This window comes from Dama dama, chromosome 5 (genome assembly GCF_033118175.1).
Source record: "Dama dama isolate Ldn47 chromosome 5, ASM3311817v1, whole genome shotgun sequence".
Classification (NCBI taxonomy): domain Eukaryota; kingdom Metazoa; phylum Chordata; class Mammalia; order Artiodactyla; family Cervidae; genus Dama; species Dama dama.
In genome coordinates, this window is record NC_083685.1 from 10,018,047 (window position 1) to 10,039,844 (window position 21,798).

At 40.2% G+C, this 21,798-nt stretch overlaps 1 protein-coding gene across 3 annotated transcripts in view; it reads left to right on the plus strand.

Moving 5' to 3' along the window:
* The window catches only part of SPPL3 (signal peptide peptidase like 3), a 95,689-nt gene that overhangs the window by 47,670 nt on the left and 26,221 nt on the right, over positions 1 to 21,798 (plus strand). For all 3 annotated transcript variants that reach the window (XM_061141744.1, XM_061141745.1, XM_061141743.1), the window contains one exon: positions 17,663 to 17,740. In XM_061141744.1, the coding sequence (XP_060997727.1) occupies positions 17,663 to 17,740 (78 nt within the window). The remainder of the gene's footprint in view (positions 1 to 17,662; positions 17,741 to 21,798) is intronic.

Here is a 21,798-nt window from a genome sequence, read left to right on the forward strand (position 1 = left end):
TCAGGGGTTCAATCCCTGGTCAGGGAATTAGATCACCCCATGCCGCAACTGAAGATCTTGCGTGCCGCAACTAAGATCTGGAGCAACCAAATAAATAAATATTTTTTAAATAGTTTAAAAAATTAAAAAGTGCCCCTCATGTGGCCCTTTTATGAGCATACCCCACACCCACCTCCTCCTTGATGCTGATCTGCTACCCTCGCTTCCATTCCTAACCACTGGCAACCACTGTCCACCATTTCTAAATTCTGTCCTTTCAGAAAGAGTGTGTTTGCTCTGTGGATTTGCAGTTGGGGCTGGTCTCAGTTGAGTTGGTTTGTCTTTGCTCCATGTGGTATCTGCTGGCTTCTACCGGGACTGGAGAATCCAAGGTGGGGTCAGCCACATGCCTGGAGCCTCAGTGCTGGCTTTCCGTTAAGGTGTCTAATGCTCCTCCCCACAGCCTCTCGTGTAGTCTGTTCTGCTACAGGGCCTCTCTCCACATGGCCTCTTGGCTTCTTGCAGTAGCGCCTGGACTTCTTTACTTGCCAGCTTTGGGCTTCAAGAGAGCAAAAATGGAAGCTGCCAAGTCTGTTTTGAGCTAGGCCCCAAATTGGCACAGCCTCACTTCTGTAGCAGTCTGTTGGTGGAGCGATCACAGGGGTAAGCAGGGCTCACGGGGAGGGGAAATCTACTCTGCCTCTTGGTGGGAGGAACTGCAGGCTTGTGCAGAGATGAGCAGCATTGCTGGTGGCCGGCTTTGTGAGCTCCAGATAAGATAGTGACAGCGCATGTGTCTGCTTGGATCTGTTGTAAATGGTATCTCCGTTTTGAGTCATGAATTCGTTTGAATTCCATAAAAAGTGGAAAGAATATGGTAAGATTACATAATATTCTTCCATTAATGCCTGTTTCAAATAGAAAAACAGTTCCTTTGCAAGACAAGTTGCTAAGTTCAAGTTACCAACCAGATCTAAGAATTCCCAGGGGGCCTGTGGTATTTGCAGAACAAGTGGTTGCTTGAAGTGGCTGTTAAGATGTTAGGAATGGTTCACCTCTCTTTATTTTCCCAGGTTAGCTGTTTTCTTGTGATCTTACAATACCAGGGCCTTTTTGTATACATCATTCCAGCTTTCTATATTACTTACTTTAAGAGACCATACAGAATTTTGTTTTTTCATTAAGCTTTTTGGGTAAGACGTAAGGAAATTGTTTTTTTTTTTCCCCAAGGTATTTTCAACTTCCCATAAAAGATCTTTTAAGAGGGAATAATATTGTAGAAGGAAAGAGACCCTCACTTCATGAGAGGATTTGAAACCAGAAAAGCGTTTTCTCTTAAGGTTTTTTTTGACTGTCACATGTTACGCTTCCTTTGTTTTGCTGTGAGTGGCCGCGGAGTAAGTTAAAGGTTAGAGATTCTGGACTTCACTGGAAGAATTCTCTATCATGTACTCAACTGTAAGGAGTAAGCTGCCATAGAATTTGTGAAATGAGAGAGAACCAGAGCTACTGCTCAGTGAGGACTACATGCTTAGCCTTTGTGAATCAGGAGGTTGGTTAAGTAGTGTGGTTGCCGTTACAGAAAGGAGTTTTTCACTCTGAGCTTTAGAACAATATGTTATTTGGCTGAGAGTTTCCTTCCTTCCGTCCTTTCTGAGTGATGACTGATTTCACGGACATTTTCTGTGCACTCTGTACTTCCCTGGAGGCTCAGACAGTAAAGCGTCTGCCTGTAATGTGGGAGACCTGGGTTTGATCCCTGGGTCGGGAAAATCCCCTGGAGAAGGAAATGGCAACCCACTCCAGTACTCTTGCCTGGAAAATCCAATGGACAGAGGAGCGTGGTAGGTTACAGTCCATGGGGTCACAAAGAGTCGGACACAACTGCGCAACTTCACTTTCACTTTCTTTCTGTATGTATAAGACACTCTGTTGGATATCATTAAAGGAAAATTAGAACAGGGTCCCTATTTTCCAGGATATTGTGGTCCAACAGAACAGAAAAGATATTCACTAATAACTGGTATATAAACCCCTCTGGTGATAACATTGAAGTTCAAAACCAGAAGAAAATATTAAAGCAACAAGCTAAGTAAGCTGCCTGAACTTCATTTTTCATTGCTATAAAATAATTGTAGACCAGTTCTCTTCCATCTCTAAAGTATTGTAATTCTGAAATGTATGTTTCAGTTATTGGAGGCTTGTACTTTTTTTAAAGACACATCAGATCCATGTGATGATGTGGAAGATTTATTACTGTGTATTTTTGGCATGTTTTACCCTCCGTGTACACAGATAAGTACTTGTTTTATTATTCATTAATGAAACACAAAATTATGGAAAGGGAGACCCAAAAGGTTGTTTCTATCTTTGGTTAAACCAGAGTAGTTTAAGACCTTGATTTACTGCTTTTCATACCATTCATAATGGTGAGAAGAGTACAACTTATCCCCGTTTACTCTGGTAGGAAAAGAGAATTATAGTTTTAAAATTGCAGAAGGCAGTGTCACATAGGCCATCGGGAGAAATGTCTTCCTTTGTTGTAGTAGACTGTGCTACAGCAAAGGAGAAGGAGAAGTAGACTTCTCCTTCTGTGGCAACATCCATGGTCCTCTTTTGCTGCCCACCTCCTGAATGTTAGGTGTCCAGGTGGGTGCTGTCATGGCCCCACCTCTGATCTTTTCTGCAGTGTCTCAAAGGGTACTGCAGAGGGCGGCGTTCCCCCCTCTCACTACTGCGGCCCCTTATTAACCATGCGTGGCACACTTGGCTTGAAATTGGGTAGTGCACGTGATGGCGCTAAAGAGATCAGGGAGCTCGGAGGAGTAAAAATGAACTCAGACTCTCATACACTAGCTTGTCTGCCCATTATGGACTGAATACTTTTAAAACTCAGCCTGGTGGGGTTTGCTTTGTTTCTGCGTTCCAGACTGTGGGGAACATAAACAAGTTCTAACTGTGAACTCACGAGCTAGGAAGAATTGATAGGCCAAGTATTAAAATTTCAGGAAATAGTGATAAGTAATCTTGTGAGATAAGTATTATCTCATTAGGATTAAAGGAGAATGTAAGTGAAAGTGTCTAATCCATGACACATGTTTATTCTGAGTCTTCAAAGGTTGTTGTTTAGTTGCTGAGTCACATCTGACTCTTTGCAACCCCAGGGACTGCAGCACTCTAGGCTTTGCTGTCCTCCAGTGCATCCTGGAGTTTGCCCAAATTCATGTCCATTGAGTTGGTGATGCTCTCTAACCATCTCATCCTTCATAGGTCAGGGCTCTGCAAATTTATAATCACCTTTCATATGTGTATGTTAAGATGAAATCTCAGTTTTGAGCTCTAGCCCCACATTGGCAGCCCACTTGAATTATGTAAAACAAATAGAAGTGGATCTCACCACTTCCATCGCTGTCTGTCACTTGAAGCTCAGTATATAAAGAAAAACACTCTTTTCCCTGTCCTTCTCACATGTATCTCTTTCTCCTCCTTTGCTTCCTGCTTATTTTTCTTACTGTACTACCACCCTCTTATTTACCCGGTTTGCTCCTATTTCTCTCTTACTCCACTGTATCAAGTCAGCTGCCAAGTGCTGTCCTTTCTGCCTGTCCTCTACCTCTTAAAGTGATTCATAGTCTTCTGTCCACCCTGTCTCCTGGTCACTCCCCCTTTTCTAAGGCCTGTTGCCTGTCAGGCCACAGCCTAACTGGTCTTGTTTTCTCTGTTTCCCCTCTGGTCCCTCTGCTCTAGGTTACCTCCAAGTACTTAGCACACTCCACACTTCCTTGTCGTTTTGCCACATTCCTCTTTGTAGCCTTTGCTTCTCAATGTTCTTCTCCCCGTTGGTTTCCGCATATCCAGGCCCCACTCATCTTTTGAGAAAAACTCAAATATTACCTCTTTAAAAGAGGCTAAATTGAACTCTGCGGTCGGAAGTAGTCTCTTCCTCCTCTCCTGTCGTTGGTGTATTGTTCCTTTTAACTGAATTTTAGCTCTCTTGCTGGGTCACTTAGAGTTTGAGTTGTTGATGTGTGTTTTCTCTTCCCATTTAGAAGGTAGTCTTGAGGTCATGAGCCGAGAGTCATCACCATATTGCCACAGGGCTGACATTCATAAAGTACCCCTTGTACTTCGGAAGGGCTCAGTAAAACATCTGTCCCAAGGCCCTGTTTTTTGAAGAGTCTTCCTTGCAATCAGATCTCTTATATTAAGCAGCAATGTGGAAACAAGTTGCCTGTGCAGTATAGTGAGCCCTGAACTGCTGTGAGAGCAACTTGACATTTTCAAACAACCTGTTTTCTCTCAGAGGGGGCATACCTCTATTTTTCTTTTTTCCTTTCAAACATTAGAGCCAGGAAATAATAGTCTAAGGCAAAGACCGATCTTTCATGATCCTTTGGGGATTAATTAAATGCCATACTCCTTAGAATACGGCCTAAATATTGGACATTCAAACCAAATTTTAAGTACTTGGTGCCTATTTTATTTCTAAGGTTGGCTTAATACCTCCTGTTTTTATGAATGTTACTGTAAATTGAAAGCTAATTTGGCATGTGTAAAATAGGATTAACAGTAATGATAACCTTGACACAGAATTATTTTGAGTGTTACATGGACTGATTTATTCAAAGCACATAGCGCAGCACCCTAGACGTACTAAATGGTCAGTGAAACCAAGCAGCTGTAATTACAATTAGGAATTCACAGTTGGAGAGTTAGGATTGGTGGTGGTGTAAAGGCAAGTGTGCTGATGGTGTTTATGGATTGAACTGTGCCCAGTAGTTTCCTAGGAATTAGATTAGCCTGGAAATGTTATGTCAGCTGAGAATTTTGGTTTCTAGGTGACAGTGCTACCATCAGAGACAGGACTGGCATCCCTTCAGAGAAGAAACCTTTCAGTAGGAATCTATAGTAGCTTTTTCTGTCTTTTCAACTCTCAGGTTAAAATGATAGTCAGTGTAAAGGAGAGAATAGAGAGCCCCTGCAGAAAGGATCGGGAGCTACAGAACTTCAGAGGAATTGCTAAGAGATGGCAGAAATGAGAAGCTGTTTTTGTCTCTATTAAGCATGCACTTTATTAGTGGAAATTAAAAACTCCATGATAGGAAGGAAAAACTGTATGAGAAATATAAGTGATTCAGATATGAACTCTTGAAGTATACAACCTCTCCTTCACATAAACTGGTGGGGTAAGCATTTAACATAAGGAGTGAAATACAGAAATAGTAACATGGAGGAATTTCTTCTACAGGGGTGTGAGTGGAACCTGATTAAAGGAGCCAAAGATCGTGAACCCATTTATCCCTTTGGTAAGAGGAGCAGGTTTAACTTGGGGGTGAGAACTGGTAAATTCTTCAAACTGCAGTGAGCAGAACTGTATGGTGGCTGGGCTTCCCTGTAGAGTCACAACAAAGTCTACATAGTAGGACTTCCGACTGAAATGGGGAATGCAGTGGTGTTTACAGAAAAAACAAACCATGAGTTTAAGTAATGGCATTATGTCTGTTTTGTAGCAGACTAGAACTTAGAACTGAGTTCCTGATCCCCGCTCCACAACTCCTGTGCCCACTTCGGCAGACACACACACTTGTTCCATCTGTAGCCTTCCCATCTCCCTTGACAGTGGCTCCATCTTTCCACTTGACTGGACTAAAACCATGGTAATCAAATCCTTTGCTCCTTTTTCTCTCCTGCTCCATATTCACTCTTACCAGGAAATTCTGCAGAGCTTTGTCTCAACACAGAACTGGAATCAGATCACTTCTCATCACTACCGTAACTCACCCTGTGCAGCCACCTTCTGTCACATGTGCCTGGATTACCACAGTAGCCATCCTCTCTGCTTCTGCCTTACCACCACTAGAGTCTGTTCCCCACCCTCCAGGTTGATAGTATTTATTTTCATATAGTTGATGTACAATATTTCTATAAGTTTTAGGTGTACAACATAGTGATTCACAGTTTTAAAGGTTTTGGTCCACTTATAATTACTGTAAATTGACTGTATTCCCTGTGTTGCACTATGTATCTTTGGAGCTTCCTTACTTTACACATAGTAGTTTGTACCTTGTAATCCTCTACCATCTTCTCCTTCCCTGTCCCTGCCCCTACTGTTAACCACTAGTGTGTTCTCTATATCTGTGTTTCTTTTTTCTTATATTTTATTCACTAGCTGTATTTTTTTGATTCCACATGTGCACTTACATGTCATTACAGTATTTATCTTTCTCTGTCTGACTTACTGCACTTAGCATAATACAGGTCCATTCATGTTGTTAACAAATGACAAAATTTCATTCTATGAGTAGTCATTTTGTTTATATATTTTTATATAAAATATATATTTTCCATGTTTTCTTTATCCATTCATCTGTTGATGAACACTTAGATTGCTTCTGTAATCTGTTCTTAATACATCAACCAGTCATCCCTTTTCTCCCTACTTTTCTTAAAGTCAGATTTCTTAAGGTACAATTTACAAACAGTAAAAATCACTTTTTTGTAGCTGTAGAGTTCTGTGGCTTTTCACAACAAGCAGTCTTGGCCCAACCATCATAGTCAAGAAATAGAATGTTTCCATTGCCCCCAAAAGTTCCCTTATGCTCCTTTGTAATCATCCCTTCCTCCCAGCCCCTGGAAATTTGTCTCTTTTCTCCCATGAGATTTTTTTAGAATGTCATACAGATAGGGTATATTTGTAGTGCTTTGAGTCTGGGTTCTTTCACTAAGCATAGTGCATTAGAGATTCATCCACAGTGCATCGCTCAAGAGTTGGTGGCTTTTTATTGCCCAGTACTTCTCCACTGTATAAAGGTACCACAGTTTATCCTTTCACTAGTTGATGGTATTTGGATTGTTTCCAGTTTTTGTCAGTTTTGGATAAAGCTGCTGTAAACATGCACATATAATTCACTCTGCTATGAAGAAATTAAAAGAACAGCTTGGAAAACTGTACAGGAAGAAGCATCCTGAAGACCAATATATCACATAATCCTCCTTTTATTAAAAATGGGACTCAGTATTTCACATTTCTTTATTATTTGAATTTTTAAAATAACACGTAAGTTTTTTAAAAATTGTGTTTAAGATTGTGGTGTACATGTTAAGAAAAGGACGAAGTTTTTGTGATTTCTGATTTGGCTATACTTTTTTATTTTTAACCAAATGCTAGAAGCTTATGTTTTACAATTAAATATAACATTCCTTTAGAGTAGGATTTTATTTCAAAGAGCCACAATTAAAGATGAAGTTTTTCTAAAACTAAGCATCAACAACATTGCAATTACATATATATATATTTTAAGATTTATTTAGTCACATCACATCAATTGAGAGTCTTGATTCAGCACTAAACACTATTGCAGGTAAATGCTGCTATTTTGGTTACTAATACTGCTTTTCACATAGGAAACAGCAGCTAACTTCCATACCTTAATTCATCTGAAAGGACAGCTAAAAAAATACAGATCATATTTGAATTCCAGTCTTCCCAAACCCCATCTCACCCTCTTTTGGAAAGTAACCCAGCTTTCCAAATTTCTCTATTAAATGTTAAATTCTTCCACCTTGCCTTGTACAGTGTCTCTTTACTAGATTGTAACCGTCCTAAATTACTGTCTTATTTTCTATATCTTCAGTTGCGTCCAACTGTGTGCGACCCCATGCACTGCAGCATGCCAGGCTTCTCTCTCGAGTCCATCACTAACTCCCAGAGCTCACTCAAACTCATGTCCATCGAGTCACCGATGCCAGCCATCCAACCATCTCATCCTCTGTCGTCCCCTTCTCCTCCCGCCTTCAATCTTTCCCAGCATCAGGGTCTTTTCCAGTGAGTCAGTTCTTCACATTGGGTGGCCAAAGTATTGGAGCTACAGCATCAGTCCTTCCAATGGATATTCAGGATTGATTTCCTTTGGGATTGACCGGTTTGATTTCCTTGGAGTCCAGGGGACTCTCAACAGTCTTCTCCAATACAAAGTTCAAAAGCATCAAGTCTTCGGTGCTTAGCTTTCTGTATAGTTCAACTCTCACATCCATACACGACTATTGGAAAAACCATAGCTTTGACTAGATGGAACTTTGTTGGCAAAGTAATGTCTCTGCTTTTTAATATGCTCTCTGGGTTGGTCATAGCTTTTCTTCCAAGGAGCAAGCATCTTTTAATTTCATGGCTGCAGTCACCATCTGCAGTGATTTTGGAGCCCCCCAAAGTAAAGTCTGTCACTGTTTCCATCATTTCCCCATCTGTTTGCCATGAAGTGATGGGACCAGATGCCATGATCTTAGTTTTCTGAATGTTGAGCTTTAAGCCAACTTTTTCACTCTCCTCTTTCACTTTCATCAAGAGGCTCTTTAGTAGTTCTTCGCTTTCTGCCACTAGGGGGGTATCATCTGCATATCTGAGGTTATTGATATTTCTCCCGGCAGTCTAGATTCCTGCTTGTACTTCATCCAGCCCAGCATTTCGCATGATGTACTCTGCCTACGAGTTAAATAAGCAGGGTGACAGTATCCAACCTTGACGTATGCCTTTCCCTATTTGGAAGCAGTTTGTTGTTCCATGTCCAGTTCTAACTGTTACTTCTTGACCTGCATACAAATTTCTCAAGAGGGAGGTCAGGTAGTCTCGTATTCCCATCTCTTGAAAAATTTTCCACAGTTTGTTGTGATCCACACAGTCAAAGGCTTTGGCATAATCAATAAAGCAGAAATAGATGTTTTTCTGGAACTCTCTTGCTTTTTCAGCGATCCAGTGGGTTGTTGGCAATTTGATCTCTGGTTCCTCTGCCTTTTCTAAATCTAGCTTGAACATCTGGAAGTTCTTGGTTCATGTATTATTGAAGCCTGGCTTGGAGAATTTTGAGCTTTACTTTGCTAGCATGTGAGATGAGTGAAATTATGCAGTAGTTTGAACATTCTTTGGGATTGCCTTTCTTAGGGATTGGAATGAAAACTGACCTTTTCCAGTCCTGTGGCCACTGCTGAGTTTTCCAGATTTGCTGGCATATTGAGTGCAGCACTTTCACAGCATCATCTTTTAGAATTTGAAATAGCTCAGCTGGAATTCCATCACCTGCACTAGCTTTGTTCTTTGTTTTGTATCTTACACATGAGGATTTGTTAAAATTTCATCTGATAAGATCCTTCTTCCATTACTATGTTTAGAATACATGCTTGGCTTTTTTTTCCCTGAAAATAAGAAAAAAATGTGAAAGACCATTACCGTGAACATTATGATAGATAATATTTTAGATAAAAATACAAATTAAATTCTGTTTCAGTGTATTTCACTGTTAAGGGAAAGATTGTACTGTTTCTTAGTGCTGGAATGCAAGTAATATTTTGCATGTTGTATTTGAAGTCAGATGTTTTGCAAAACAGAAAACAAATTGTAGCTACCCTGCTGTCTTGTGATCTGTTAGAATTGCATATGAGAAAAAGGAGTAGTTTATATAGTCAGCAGTTCTCAGATTGTGACCAGTGGATCACTAGGGTTTACTCAGACCATATCAGGGAATCTACAGGGTCAGACTGTTTTTATAATGCTACTTATTTGTCTTTTTCATTTTGACATTTTTTTTTCCTTACGGTGAAAAGCAGTGGTGGGTTAAAAAGGGAAAAAAAATCACTGCGATGCTGTAACACAAATCAAGCTGAACTAGTAATCGTTGTATTCTTCACCACCATGCACATACTGCTTTAAACAGAGAAAAGTTTCACTTAGGGTGAAGCAGTGAAAATTGCTTTTATTAAATCTCAGTGCTTGAGCACACTTGTTTTTCTCTAATAAAATGCAAAATTTCCCCTTATTAAAAAAAATGGTCAGAGGACCTTCTTTTCCAAAGAAGATATACAGATGGTCAACAGGCATATGAGAAGGTGCTCATTGAGACTAATCATCAGGAAAATATAAATTGAAACCATGGTGAGATACCACTCACCCCTGTCAGCATCACTGTCATCAAAAAGACAAGAAATAACAAGAGTTGGCGAGGATGTAGAGAAAAAGGAACCCTCTCGCACTGTTGGTAGGAATGTAAATTGATGCAGCCACCTTGGAAAACAGTATGGAAGTTCCTCAAAAAATTAAAAATAGAACTACCATATGAACCAGCGGTTCCTTTTCTGGCTGTTCATCCAAAGAAAACAAAAAAACTAATTTGAAAAGGTAATGCACCCTAATGCTCATAGCAGCCTTATCAACAGTACCCAAGATGTGGAAGTAACCTAAGTGCCCACTGATAGATGAATGGCTCAAGAAGATGTGGCGACCTGTGTATACATACATACCCACACACTGTGGAATATTACTAAGCCATAAAAAAGAATGAAATCTTGCCATTTGTGACAACAAGGATGGACCTGCTGGAGGGTGTTTTGCTTAGTAAAATAAATCAGACAGAAAAAGATAAATACCATATGTGGAATATAAAGAACCAAACAAACAAATGTAACAAAACAGAAAACAAACTAGTGGTTAGCACAGGGAGAAAGAGGCAAGATAGGTGACGGGAATTAAGAGGTAGAAACCAGCAGTTATAAACGAGTCACAGCGGCGTAATATACAGCACGGGGAATGTAGTCAGTGTTTTATAACTTTGTATGGTGTGTGATCTGTGAACACCTGAAACTAATATATTGTAAGTCAACTATATACTTCAGCTTAAAGCAAAGCAAAACAAACAAAACCCAAAAAGTTATTGTTAAGCACTTCAGCTATATAGTAAAAGTACCATTAGTTTTCTTTAAAAAAACAAACAAACAAACTTGGGGGGTCATTCACAATGCTAGCTGAACTAGCTACTGTTTTCTTGGGACACCATTTTCACTTGAAGAATAAATAGTAGATAAACTATGGAGTTATTCACACTTCAGTGTGTGGCTGACAGTTTCTCACAAATGGATAAAGTGAGCCTGTCACTTCGGTGGGGGCCGGGGGGGGGGAGTTATTTTTGCCAGTGATAAAATTTGCATGAAAATAGGCATTTTGAAAATTTTGCTCCCATTATCATTAGCCTCAAGAGTGAAATTAACAAATGAGGTTTTTCAGATATTGTGTAATGAAATATGACAACATGTGACAACATCTGGAGGAGCTGCATGACTTAGTGACCAGTGTGTGATGTTACAGAATCACCCATGGTTAAAGAACCATTTGATAGCATAGTCCATGAGATTTTAATGTAATAGTTTTTTTTGTTAATTCACAGACAAGGTTTCAGATTTCACATTTCAAGTAACCTGTAAGAAATGACGACTTGTTGAAGTTTAGGGTAGTATCAAAGAAGAGTATCCGTAGTTATCTGAAAAGATGATTCCAATGTTCTTCCCCTTTCCAGCTACCCATCTATGTGAGGCCAGATTTCCTCCCCCCCCCCCCCCATAAAGTTCAACTGAAGTAACATACAAAACAGATTGAATGCAGAAGCAATTATGAGAATCTGGCTGACTTCTACTTAAGTCAGACATTAAAGAGGTTTATGAAAACGTAAAAGGATGCCCCTCATCTAAATTTTTTGTTTTGGAAAACTGTTATCTGTCCTTTAGAAAGGTAATTCATGTGCTCATGTTGTAATGGTTTTATTATATTTAAGTGAATTAGTAAATAAACATTTAAAACTTTTCTCACTTTTAATTTCTAGTGTTATAAATATCAGTAGATGTAACCTATAGGAACAGAAGTTCTCAGGGTCCTTAATTTTACGAGTGTAGATGGTCTCAAGACCAAAAAAATTTGCCAAGTGCTATTCTCAGTCACTGTGCAGGGTTGGAATAGTAGTGACTTGGTTTGTTGGGTGGACAAGAATGCTTTCATTGTATAGCTGGAAGGCTGACACACAGGACACGTTATAGAACAGTACTCTCTGTGTCTCGGTTTGGCATGATTTTTAGCAGGATATGTGTCTAAGCACTTGCTGGTAAAGCAGCTAGAAATAGATGCTTGACTCTAGAGCAGCTACTAAAATCCAGTATGGTTCTAAAAATCTTAGGGTGTGGAATATAACCTTACACATGCGAGAACTTTCTGGTAGCTCTTTGTCTTTGTCTATTAAGGCTTGGGGGAATGTAGTTAAAGAATTAATGGTTTTCATAATAACCACATAAAATATTGCAGCTCAACAGCTGACCTATACCCCTGCCTCATTTGGCCAAGTCTTCGAGTCTGTTTTGAGTACATTTGGCTAACATGATCTCAGTGTGTCTCAGATGCATGTATTTAGTTTCTATTTGCATTTCTGTAAGAATTCCTTTTACTTCAGAGTGTAGAATAATTCCTGTCTTTAATGTGAGTCCAGAGTCCCTGGAAACAGACACCTTGTTGGAGGGTCTGAGAAATGATACATGCCTGTTGATGCTTTGGTGGAATCTGAACTATAGGATAGACTGTAAAGTAAGGTAGACCACTGGACTTCGATTTTAATTCATGTTCTGTGTTTTATAATACTTTTTGTTAAAGGCTTTATGTAAAACTGCCATTGTGGTAGGTTGAGTTGAAAGTATATGAAATTTCAAATAATACTGTGAAATAAATCATAACTTATAATTATGTGAAATTTGGTACAGTTTGCAAAGTTGTTAAAAGTTTTTGAAGTTTTATTATAAATTATGCCATGAACTATATTACGAGTCAGCTTTAACCAGATTTCCTTAGTACAGATTTATTTGGAAAATAAAATGGTCCAGTATAGAAGAAAGCATTAAATGAAACCATGCATTTAGCTCTCTAGTGGGTAGTGTGCAGGGCCAGGAAATGGAGATGAGAACTAGTAGTGCTAATCAGCCTCTTCATAAGATATTTTGCACATGGCCAAGACTTCACCTTGAAAAGTAGATTGTGAAGAACATCAGTGACTCAGTATAGTCAGTCACGCAGAGCAGAGCACAGGGAATCTGTGGAGGAGGGAAGGCTGGTTTAACAAAACTTCATCCCAGACTTATAGAAGTCTTAAGTGATGTCTCTGGAGAGTCTGTATTGATTTGACAGTTATAGCAAGGAAACAATAGTATCAGACTTAAGACATGGAGTTTGACAAGTTTAAACATTTAATCTACCTTTTAGGGAATGACAATATGCTTCAGAATGTGAAGGGTACGAAAAAAGTCATCCAAGTAAAACACTAGCAAAAGAGAAGTCACGTCCTCCTCCTCCTACTCACAGACACACACACACACACACACACACACACACACACACACGCACGCACGCACGCACGCTCATTTCATGCTTTATAGATCAGGCTCTTAATCATATGAAAAGCTACTCAATCTCACTTTAATTTACTTTGAAATTAATTGCATCACAAAAATAATTAACACAAATGAAAACCATATTGAAATATGAATCTTCATCTGTTAGATTGGTTAAAAAAAAATTCAAAAGTTGGACAACATTCACTGTTGTCAAGACTTTGGAAAACAGAGACACTGGTCTGTTACTGGTCATAGTGCAAAATGATAAAACCTCTCTGGTGGGCAGCTTGACCACATTTATCACGCTGCATTTCCTCCTCCGTCCCACAACCTTATTTTCAGGAACTTTATTCTCTGTTAGATGTGTTATTTCTTGTGTGTGACTGTGAGTATAACTTTACAAAACTCTTTATAACAGAATTGTAGCAGAATTTTTAGAAACAAGGGATTTGCTTTTTGAAAAAAACAAAAAATGTGGTATGTCCACACAGTGGAATACTATGCAGATGTTTAAAGAAAATAAAAATAAAGATCTCCGTATGCTGATATGGAAAGATCTCTAGGCTGTATGGTAAAGGTGCGGGAGTACGGAGCAGTGTGTTTAACGGCCTTTCTTTTGTGTGAAGAAATGGTAAGAAGTAGTATGTTTATATTACGTGTTTTAGAAGGCTCCTGAAGAAACTGATAAAAGTGGTTATGTAAAGAGGTTATGGGGGAGGAGGCGAGGTGGAAGTGAGACTTATCAATGTGTACTATACGTAGTTTTGATTTTTGTGCCATGTGAGCATATGACCTGTTCCCCCCGAAGATATTTTTTAACTTCTGGAAAACACTCCCTCTGAAGAGAAGTCATTTGTTTTGAGAATTTTGAAAGATGTGTGCAAAGATTATGGCAGAGCAAGAGCTAACTTTAGAGTAAAGAGAAATTGAAATCAGTTTTCCTAATATAGGAAATGTACTGTTCCAGGTATCTCTTAGTGGGTAAGAGAGCTGATAGCTGGACAGAAGCTAGCGAAGGGACTAGAGCGGCCGTCCACTGTCTGCTGCATGTTGCATCCCCTTTGCTAACTGAAATTTTAGGAAATTGTGGGTGCCCACTGTGGGGTGCTGTGGGACAGAACTCGTGACCCAGAAAATAAATGGCTGTATTCATTCACCTCTCATGTTTTTCATTGTCTCAACTTCTCAAAGACTGCTGTAAAAAAAGAACATTTCCTTTTTGTGTGTGTGTGGAGGTTTTCAGAAAATATGCAAAAGCAGAAGAGTGTAAGGAACCCCCATATACCTGTCATTCCAGTTTCAATAATTAAAAACAATCTCACCTTAAAAAAAAACACAACTATCCTTCCTGCCTTTTGTTATTCCTGGAATATTTTGAAGCAAGCCTTATATCATTTTACCCAGAGATACTTCAGAAGCATGTATCTTTAATAACTAAATATAAAAAAATTTGACAGTACAGGCCACAGTGTCTTACTATGAAACTTCATCTTATGTCCTGGGTTTTTTTAGAAAGGTTAAAGGAAACTTATCCTTCTCTGTGTTCATCCGTCTTTTCCTCTTCACTGGTATAATTTCCAGTCAACATACAAGAAAGGTTGAGTATCTCCTGTCTTTAAAAATAAGACTTCCCTTACCTTACATTCCCCTCTAGCTGCTATTTCCTTTGAAACTGTACTTTTCAAAAAGCTATCTCCATTTCCTTGCCTTTAACTTCTCAGCCAGTTCCAACCTGACTCCTGTCCCCACCACTCACTCCATTAAAACTGTTCTTGCTAAAGTCATCAGTGACTCACACATTAAATAAACCCAGTGACTCTGCAGTTTTCATCTTGACGTCTCAGCCACCTTCAGCACTCAGGACCTCTCCCTCCTAATACAAGCAGTGAGCACTGAGTAATTACTGGCTTCAGCTCTGTGTGTGAGTTCTCATTTCATTCTGTTTTTAAGCAATTTGTTTTATTAATGTAGAACTTTGTCTTAATTCTGTAAAATTGTATTTGTTTATTTATTTTGGGCTGCGCAGGGTCTTGGTTGCTGTGCAGGCTTCCTCTGGTTGTGGCAGGCAGAGCCTGCTCTCCGTTGCGATGCGCGGACTTCTCATTGCAGTGGCCTCTCTTGTTGCGGAGCGTGGGCTCTAGGGCGCCAGGGCTTCATTAGCTGCATCTCTCGGGATCTAGACCCAGGCTCAGTAGTTGTGGCACCGGCCTAATTGCCACACAGCATGTGGGATCTTCCCGGTCAGGGGTCAAACCCACGTCTCCTGCGTTGGCAGGCGGATTCTTTACCGCTGAGCCACCAGGGAAAGCCTCATTTAATCCTTTGACAGCTCTTTGAGTGAGGTGTTGTCATTATCCTCATTTTACAGATGGGAACTAGTTAAAGCTTAGAGAGGTTAACTGGTCAACTGCAGGTCAGGGGTAGAGCAGTTTTAAGTTCAGGCACCATCTCATCTGATGCCTGTTTGGAAGCACTTCAACCTTACTATCCTGGGTCTTCTTCCTCTGTCTCAGTCTTACCATGTTTTCTTTGCAGCTCCTCCTTCTTCCTGATCTTTAGATTTCTGGCTTTTCGGGCTTCCATCCTGGGTCCTCCTCTTGCGCACACCCGTGGCTTCAGTTGCCATGTGGAGGGTCATGAGCTCCCGGTCTGTGTCCTTAGCATAGAGCTGCTTCTGAACTCTGGACCCAGAGAGCCAGCTGCTCCTCCTGTTGTTGTTTCCCTTTTTGCCAGATGGTGCAGCCATCCACCAGCTGCTTAGCAGAAACCTGGGGTCCTCTCTCAGCTCTCCTAAACAGTCACCAAATCCTATGTCTCTCTCATTCTAGTGTCTCAATCTAGTGTCTCTCTCATTCATCTACCTCCCTAAGGAAGCCCCCCACCCCCAGTTCGGTAGGCGCCACCTGTTACAAATTCTCAGGGTATCCTGCACTTGTCTTCCTCCCCTTTATAACATTTCAGCAGTTACATTCACTTGCTTATGTTAGCTTTTTGTTTTCATTCCTTTAGACCAAACTTTAATTTTTAAATTCCTTTAAAAAGACATTAAGAGACAGGACCAACACAACCTTATTTTTTATATTTGATGAATGAAAAGAGGAAGAAAAATTTGTTCTGGGAAAATCCCTAACATGAATGGGTACTCGGAAGGGTGAATTTCTGAAGACAGACTTGAAAACATTGGGACTTGCCTGGCATTCCAGTGGTTAGGACTCCGAGCTTTCACTGCAGGGCATCCAGCCTTGAATCCTGGTTGGGGAACTAAGATCCTGCATGCCACATGGTGTGACCAAAAAGAAATTTTTTTTTCTCTGATAGTCAAGCCATAGAAGGGAGCTAAGGAATTGGCATTACAGTTAAGAGAAATAGGGTATTTATTTTTGTTGTTCAGTCGCTAAGTTGTGTCCAACTCTTTGTGACCCCATGGACTGCAGCATGCCAGGCTTCCCTGTCCTTCATTGTCTCCTGGAGTTTGCTCAAATTCATGTCCTAGGCAATATTCTTTGCAGCACTGGACTTTACTTTCACCACCAGACTCATGCACAACTGAGCATCATTTACATTTTGGTCCAGCTGCTTCATTCTTTCTGGAGCTATTAGTAATTACCCTCGGCTCTTCCCAGTAGCATATTGGACACCTTCCGACCTGGGGGGCTCATCTTCTGGTGTCATATCATTTTCCCTTCTCATATAATTTGTGGGGTTCTCTTGGCAAGAGTACTCTGGAGTGGGTTGCCATTGCCTCCTCCAGTGGACCACGTTTTGGCAGTACTCTTTACTATGACCCGTCCGTCCTGGGTGGCCCTGCACAGCATGGCTCTTAGTTTCACGGAGTTACACAAGCCCCTTCATCACAGGGCTGTGATCCGTGAAAGGGAGGTTATCTGGGGAAGTGGAAGTTGTGGGACTTCCTGACTGTTGTCATAATGTGGGAAGGAAGGGAAGAGGGTGTCAGGAATGCTGAAGGAATCATGCTATGCCTTGAGAGGGTCAGGTATGAAGGGAAGAACAATGACTTAAGTTTTCAACCTGTTGACTTTCAAGAACCCTCTGTGGGATACCCACATGAAGAGAACCAATAGGCAGTTAAAGAAAATGAAACTAGAATCCAGGAGAGACATGAGCTTTACTTTTATTACTGAGTAAAATCACTAAAGATGCTACTGATAATTCACAAGGAAGGAGTTGGTAGGTATTTTGGTACTTGGGAGTGGAAGCACATGTGTGTATTATACTGAGACGGGATTTTTACATTGATACCATTGAACCCCCGGTGAAGGCTAACTAATAAAAACTCTGAATCTATACATTTACTTTTTATGCTAAACTACCAGATCTGTGTTTCAATTAATATTTTCTTCATGCCAATTTATACCTTTTTTCCTTCTAAGACAAAAATAAAACTTAGTGGAGTTTATAGAACTCCATTAGACTGTAAACTCCATTAGTTTGCTGCCATGTGATTAATTTTTTTTTTTCCTCTTTTTTTCTCTAGGGCCTATTCCCTGGTGGATTCCAGTCAAGTGTCTACTTTTCTGATTTCCATTCTACTTATAGTCTATGGTAGTTTCAGGTAAGATGCTCTCAAAGGGTCTTCTGTTCGAGGTGGAAGGCACGTTGTTCTGGGCATTGGGACCAGAATTGATTGCCTCTTTGAAGAGAAACATGACTTTAACAGGAATTGAGTTGAACAGGATAATTCTAATATTTATTCTTTGGTTGGCTGTTAAAACACTTCTTGGTTTTGCTTATGGCTTTGTCATTTTAATGCAAATAAGTGAAAACTAATCACTTAAATTCTGGTTCTGGGGGGAAAATGATTCACATTAAGTATATTCATTGAGAGAGTTAAGGAGAGAGTCCCTGACAGTGATTCTGCAGTGTCTCAAAGGGACAGAATGTTCTTCTTAATTAAAAAAAAAAGGGGGGGGGGCATTGACTATGTTGAGCCATATATGAAATTGCCAGTAGATAGTCAACTTTTTTGACATACACATGTAATTTCATAAGGTTCAGGCTACTATTACGAGAATTGTGCACTGTTGCGTATACCAAGTATTCTCTCTGCTGACCTTAGGAATGCTGAGACTGGATCTTCTTGAAGTTCCCATCCTAGCAGACAGCCATAGAAATACAAAGATAAGGAAGCTAGATACTCACTCCCTTCTTCTTTTCACTATTCTTACTTTAGAGAAATCTTAGTGGTTGTATAACTGATAGTTTTGTGGTGGATACATTTAAGAATGAAGGGTGCCTGGGAAATTTTAAATTGAGAACTTGAAAGGGAGCAGCAGTGATAAAGGAAATAAGCTTAAGGTTTTGAATTAGCCAGTATTATATTTGGATTTTAATGAGTATTTGGTAAAATTACAGACTTCTAGGCTTTATCTCAGCATTGAGTAGAACAAGTAAAATACTGTTGATAATTCCAGTATCAGTTGATAAATGTTTCACTCATTGAGACTTCTGCTGAGAATCCTAGGTTCCTAGCCACCCTTAGGAAACATCAGTCAAGCCAGAGCAGCTTAGAACCTCATCAGCATGATCCTGTACTTTTTGTATCTCTGTGCTTTAGACAAATTTTTGTTTTTTTCTTCTTGAGTATATAATAACATTTCAGAAGTTTTTATAATTAAAAAAAAAACAAAACTTTAGAGTCACAACTCTGAAAGTCCTTTTGTTAGTTCAAATGACATTTATTTGGCATGTACTTATATACTAAGCAGTCCCCAACATTTTTGGCACCAGGGACCAGTTTCATAGAGGACAGTTTTCCCACAGACCTTGGCAGAGTGAGGGGGCTGAGGGTGGTTTCTGGATGATTCTCATAAGGAGCGTGCAACCTAGATCATTCAGATGCACAGTTCACCATAAGTTTTGCACTCCTACGAGAATCTAATGCTGCCACTGACCAGACAGGAGGCGGAGTCAGGTGGTAATGGGAGTGATGACCCATTGCAGCCAGAAAAAATAATCTTTTCATGGTAGCAGAAACAAAAATTGCAGTAGTCAGTAAGTAAAACTGCTAGAGTGATTTCCTAGATTCTTGCTTTAATGTAAACGAGGGATAGCTGAATGAAGAACTGACCTATTACTTATTTGGACATGGATTGCTTGATGAAAATACAAGGAATTCATTAGGGCACAGCCAGCTGGTACCCTGTTGTTGTTCAGTCAGTCTGTCGTGTCCGACTCCTTGCAACCTCATGGACTTCAGCACGCCAGGCTTACCTATCCTTCCCCATCTCCTGGCGCTTGCTCAAACTCATGTCTGTTGAGTCAGTGATGCCATCCAACCATCTCCTCCTCTGTCGTCCCCTTCTCCTCCTGCCTTCAGTCTTTCTCAGCATCAGGGTCTTTTCCAGTGAGTCAGTTCTTCACATCAGTTGGCCAGAGTACTGGAGTTTCAGTTTCAGCATCAGTCCTTCTAATGAATATTCAGGACTGATTTCTTTAGGATTGACTGGTTTGATCTCCTTGCAGTCCAAGGGACTCTCAAGAGTCTTCTCCAACACCACAGTTCAAAAGCATCAATTCTTCGGCGCTCAGCCCTCTTTATGGCCCAACTCTCACATCCCTACATGACTACTGAAAAAAACCATAGCTTTGACTAGATGGACCTTTGTTGGCAAAGTAATGTCTCTGCTTTATAATATGCTGTCTAGGTTGGTCATAGCTTTTCTTCCAAGCAGCAAGCATCTTTTAATTTCATGGCTGCAGTCACCATCTGCAGTGATTTTGGAGTCCAAGAAAATAAAGTCTGTCACTGTTTCCACTGTTTTCCCATCTATTTGCCATGAAATGATGGAACCAGATGCTGTGATCTTCTTTTTTTGAATGTTGAGCTTTAAGCCAACTTTTTCACTCTCCTCTTTTACTTTCATCAAGAGGCTCTTTAGTTCCTCTTAGCTTTCTGCCACTAGGGTGGTGTCATCTGCATATCTGAGGTTATTCATATTTCTCCTGGCAGTCTTGATTCCAGCTTGTGGAGTCATTCAGCCTGGCATTTCACATGATGTACTCTGTATATAAGTTATACAGGCTGGGTGACAGTATATACCTTTGATGTACTCCTTTCCCAATTTGGAGCCAGTCCGTTGTTCCATGTCCAGTTCTAACTGGTGCTTCTTGACCTGCATTATAGGTTTCTCAGGAGGCAGGTCAGGTGGTCTGGTATTCCCATATCTTAAAGAATTTTCCACTGTTTGATGTGATCCACACAATCAAAGGCTTTAGAATACTCAGTGAAGCAGAGGTAGATGTTTTTTTGGAATTCTCTTGCTTTTTCTATGATCCAGTGGATCTCTGCTTCCTCTGCCTTTTCTAAATCCAGCTTCAACATCTGGAAGTTCTCAGTTCATGTACTGTTGAAGCCTAGCTTGGAGAATTTTGAGCATTACTTTGCTAGCGTGTGAAATGAGTGCCATTGTGCGGTAGTTTGAACATTCTTTGACATTGCCTTTCTTTGGGATTGGAATGAAAACTAACCTTTTCGAGTCCTGTGGCCACTGCTGAGTTTTCCAAATTTGCTGGCATATTGAGTACAGCACTTTCACAGCATCATCCTTTAGGATTTGCAGTTGCTCAGCTGTAATTCCATCACCTCCGCTAGCTTTGTTCATAGTGATGCTTCCTAAGGCCCGCTTGACTTCAGACTCCAGGATATCTGGCTCTAGGTGAGTGATCACACAATCGTGGTTATCTGGGTCATTAAGATCTTTTTGTATAGTTCTTCTGGGTACCCTAGGGTGCTAAATGATGCTTACTAGTCTGTCTTGCTGTCTGACTTCTGCTGTTTCTACCAGGTTGGATGCTTCTCAGATGTTGTGAGTGACTTCTGTTTGTTACGCTGAGGGGGTCGTTTAGAGATGTATGATTGTAATTGGCTACTAGAATTTTTTTTGATTAGACATTGGCTTTATAAAGAAACCTGATGAAGAAAATAGCTAATGTTTTACTGAACATTTATGTCCCACATACAGTGCTAAATGCTTTACCTAAAGTCTCATTTAATCCTTGTCTCAATTCAACAGAATAGATACTGTTATTCCCATTTTATAAATGAGGAAACTAGGGCCCAGAAATGTTATGTAGCTCACCCAAGTATTAAGTGATGAAGCTGGGATTTAAACTCAGGCAGTACTCTACTGCTGCTGGCTATTGAGAACAATACCATTTCATTTGTGAAGCAAATAAGTTGATCTGATAGTAAAGTCAGAAGAAATGAGAAGTTTCTTAAAAACCCCTTTTTGTGATTTTTTTTTTTTTTCTTCAGTAGTGGTTCTCCGACCATAAGAATCAGCTAGGGAAGGTTGTTCGGTAGGCTTAGGATGGGAGCACTATACTCCAGCCTCATTCAGGTGACCTGCACACTGGATAATCTTTCCATTATTGCACATTGTTGGCTCTTCATTGCTGGTGGCACTTTATGGACCCACTCATTGATATGTTTGTAACCTTTTACAGTTCTATTGAAGCTCTCCTGAGGTTCTCAGAGTCTCCATTTTTTGCCAAGTCTAAAAACGTTTCCTCTCAGTCTTCATCCTTGCTAAGCCTTGATGGTTTTACCACCGCTTCTTACTGCAGATTTCTCCTCCCTTGGCCTCTGCTTTCATGTAGCCTTCCATATAG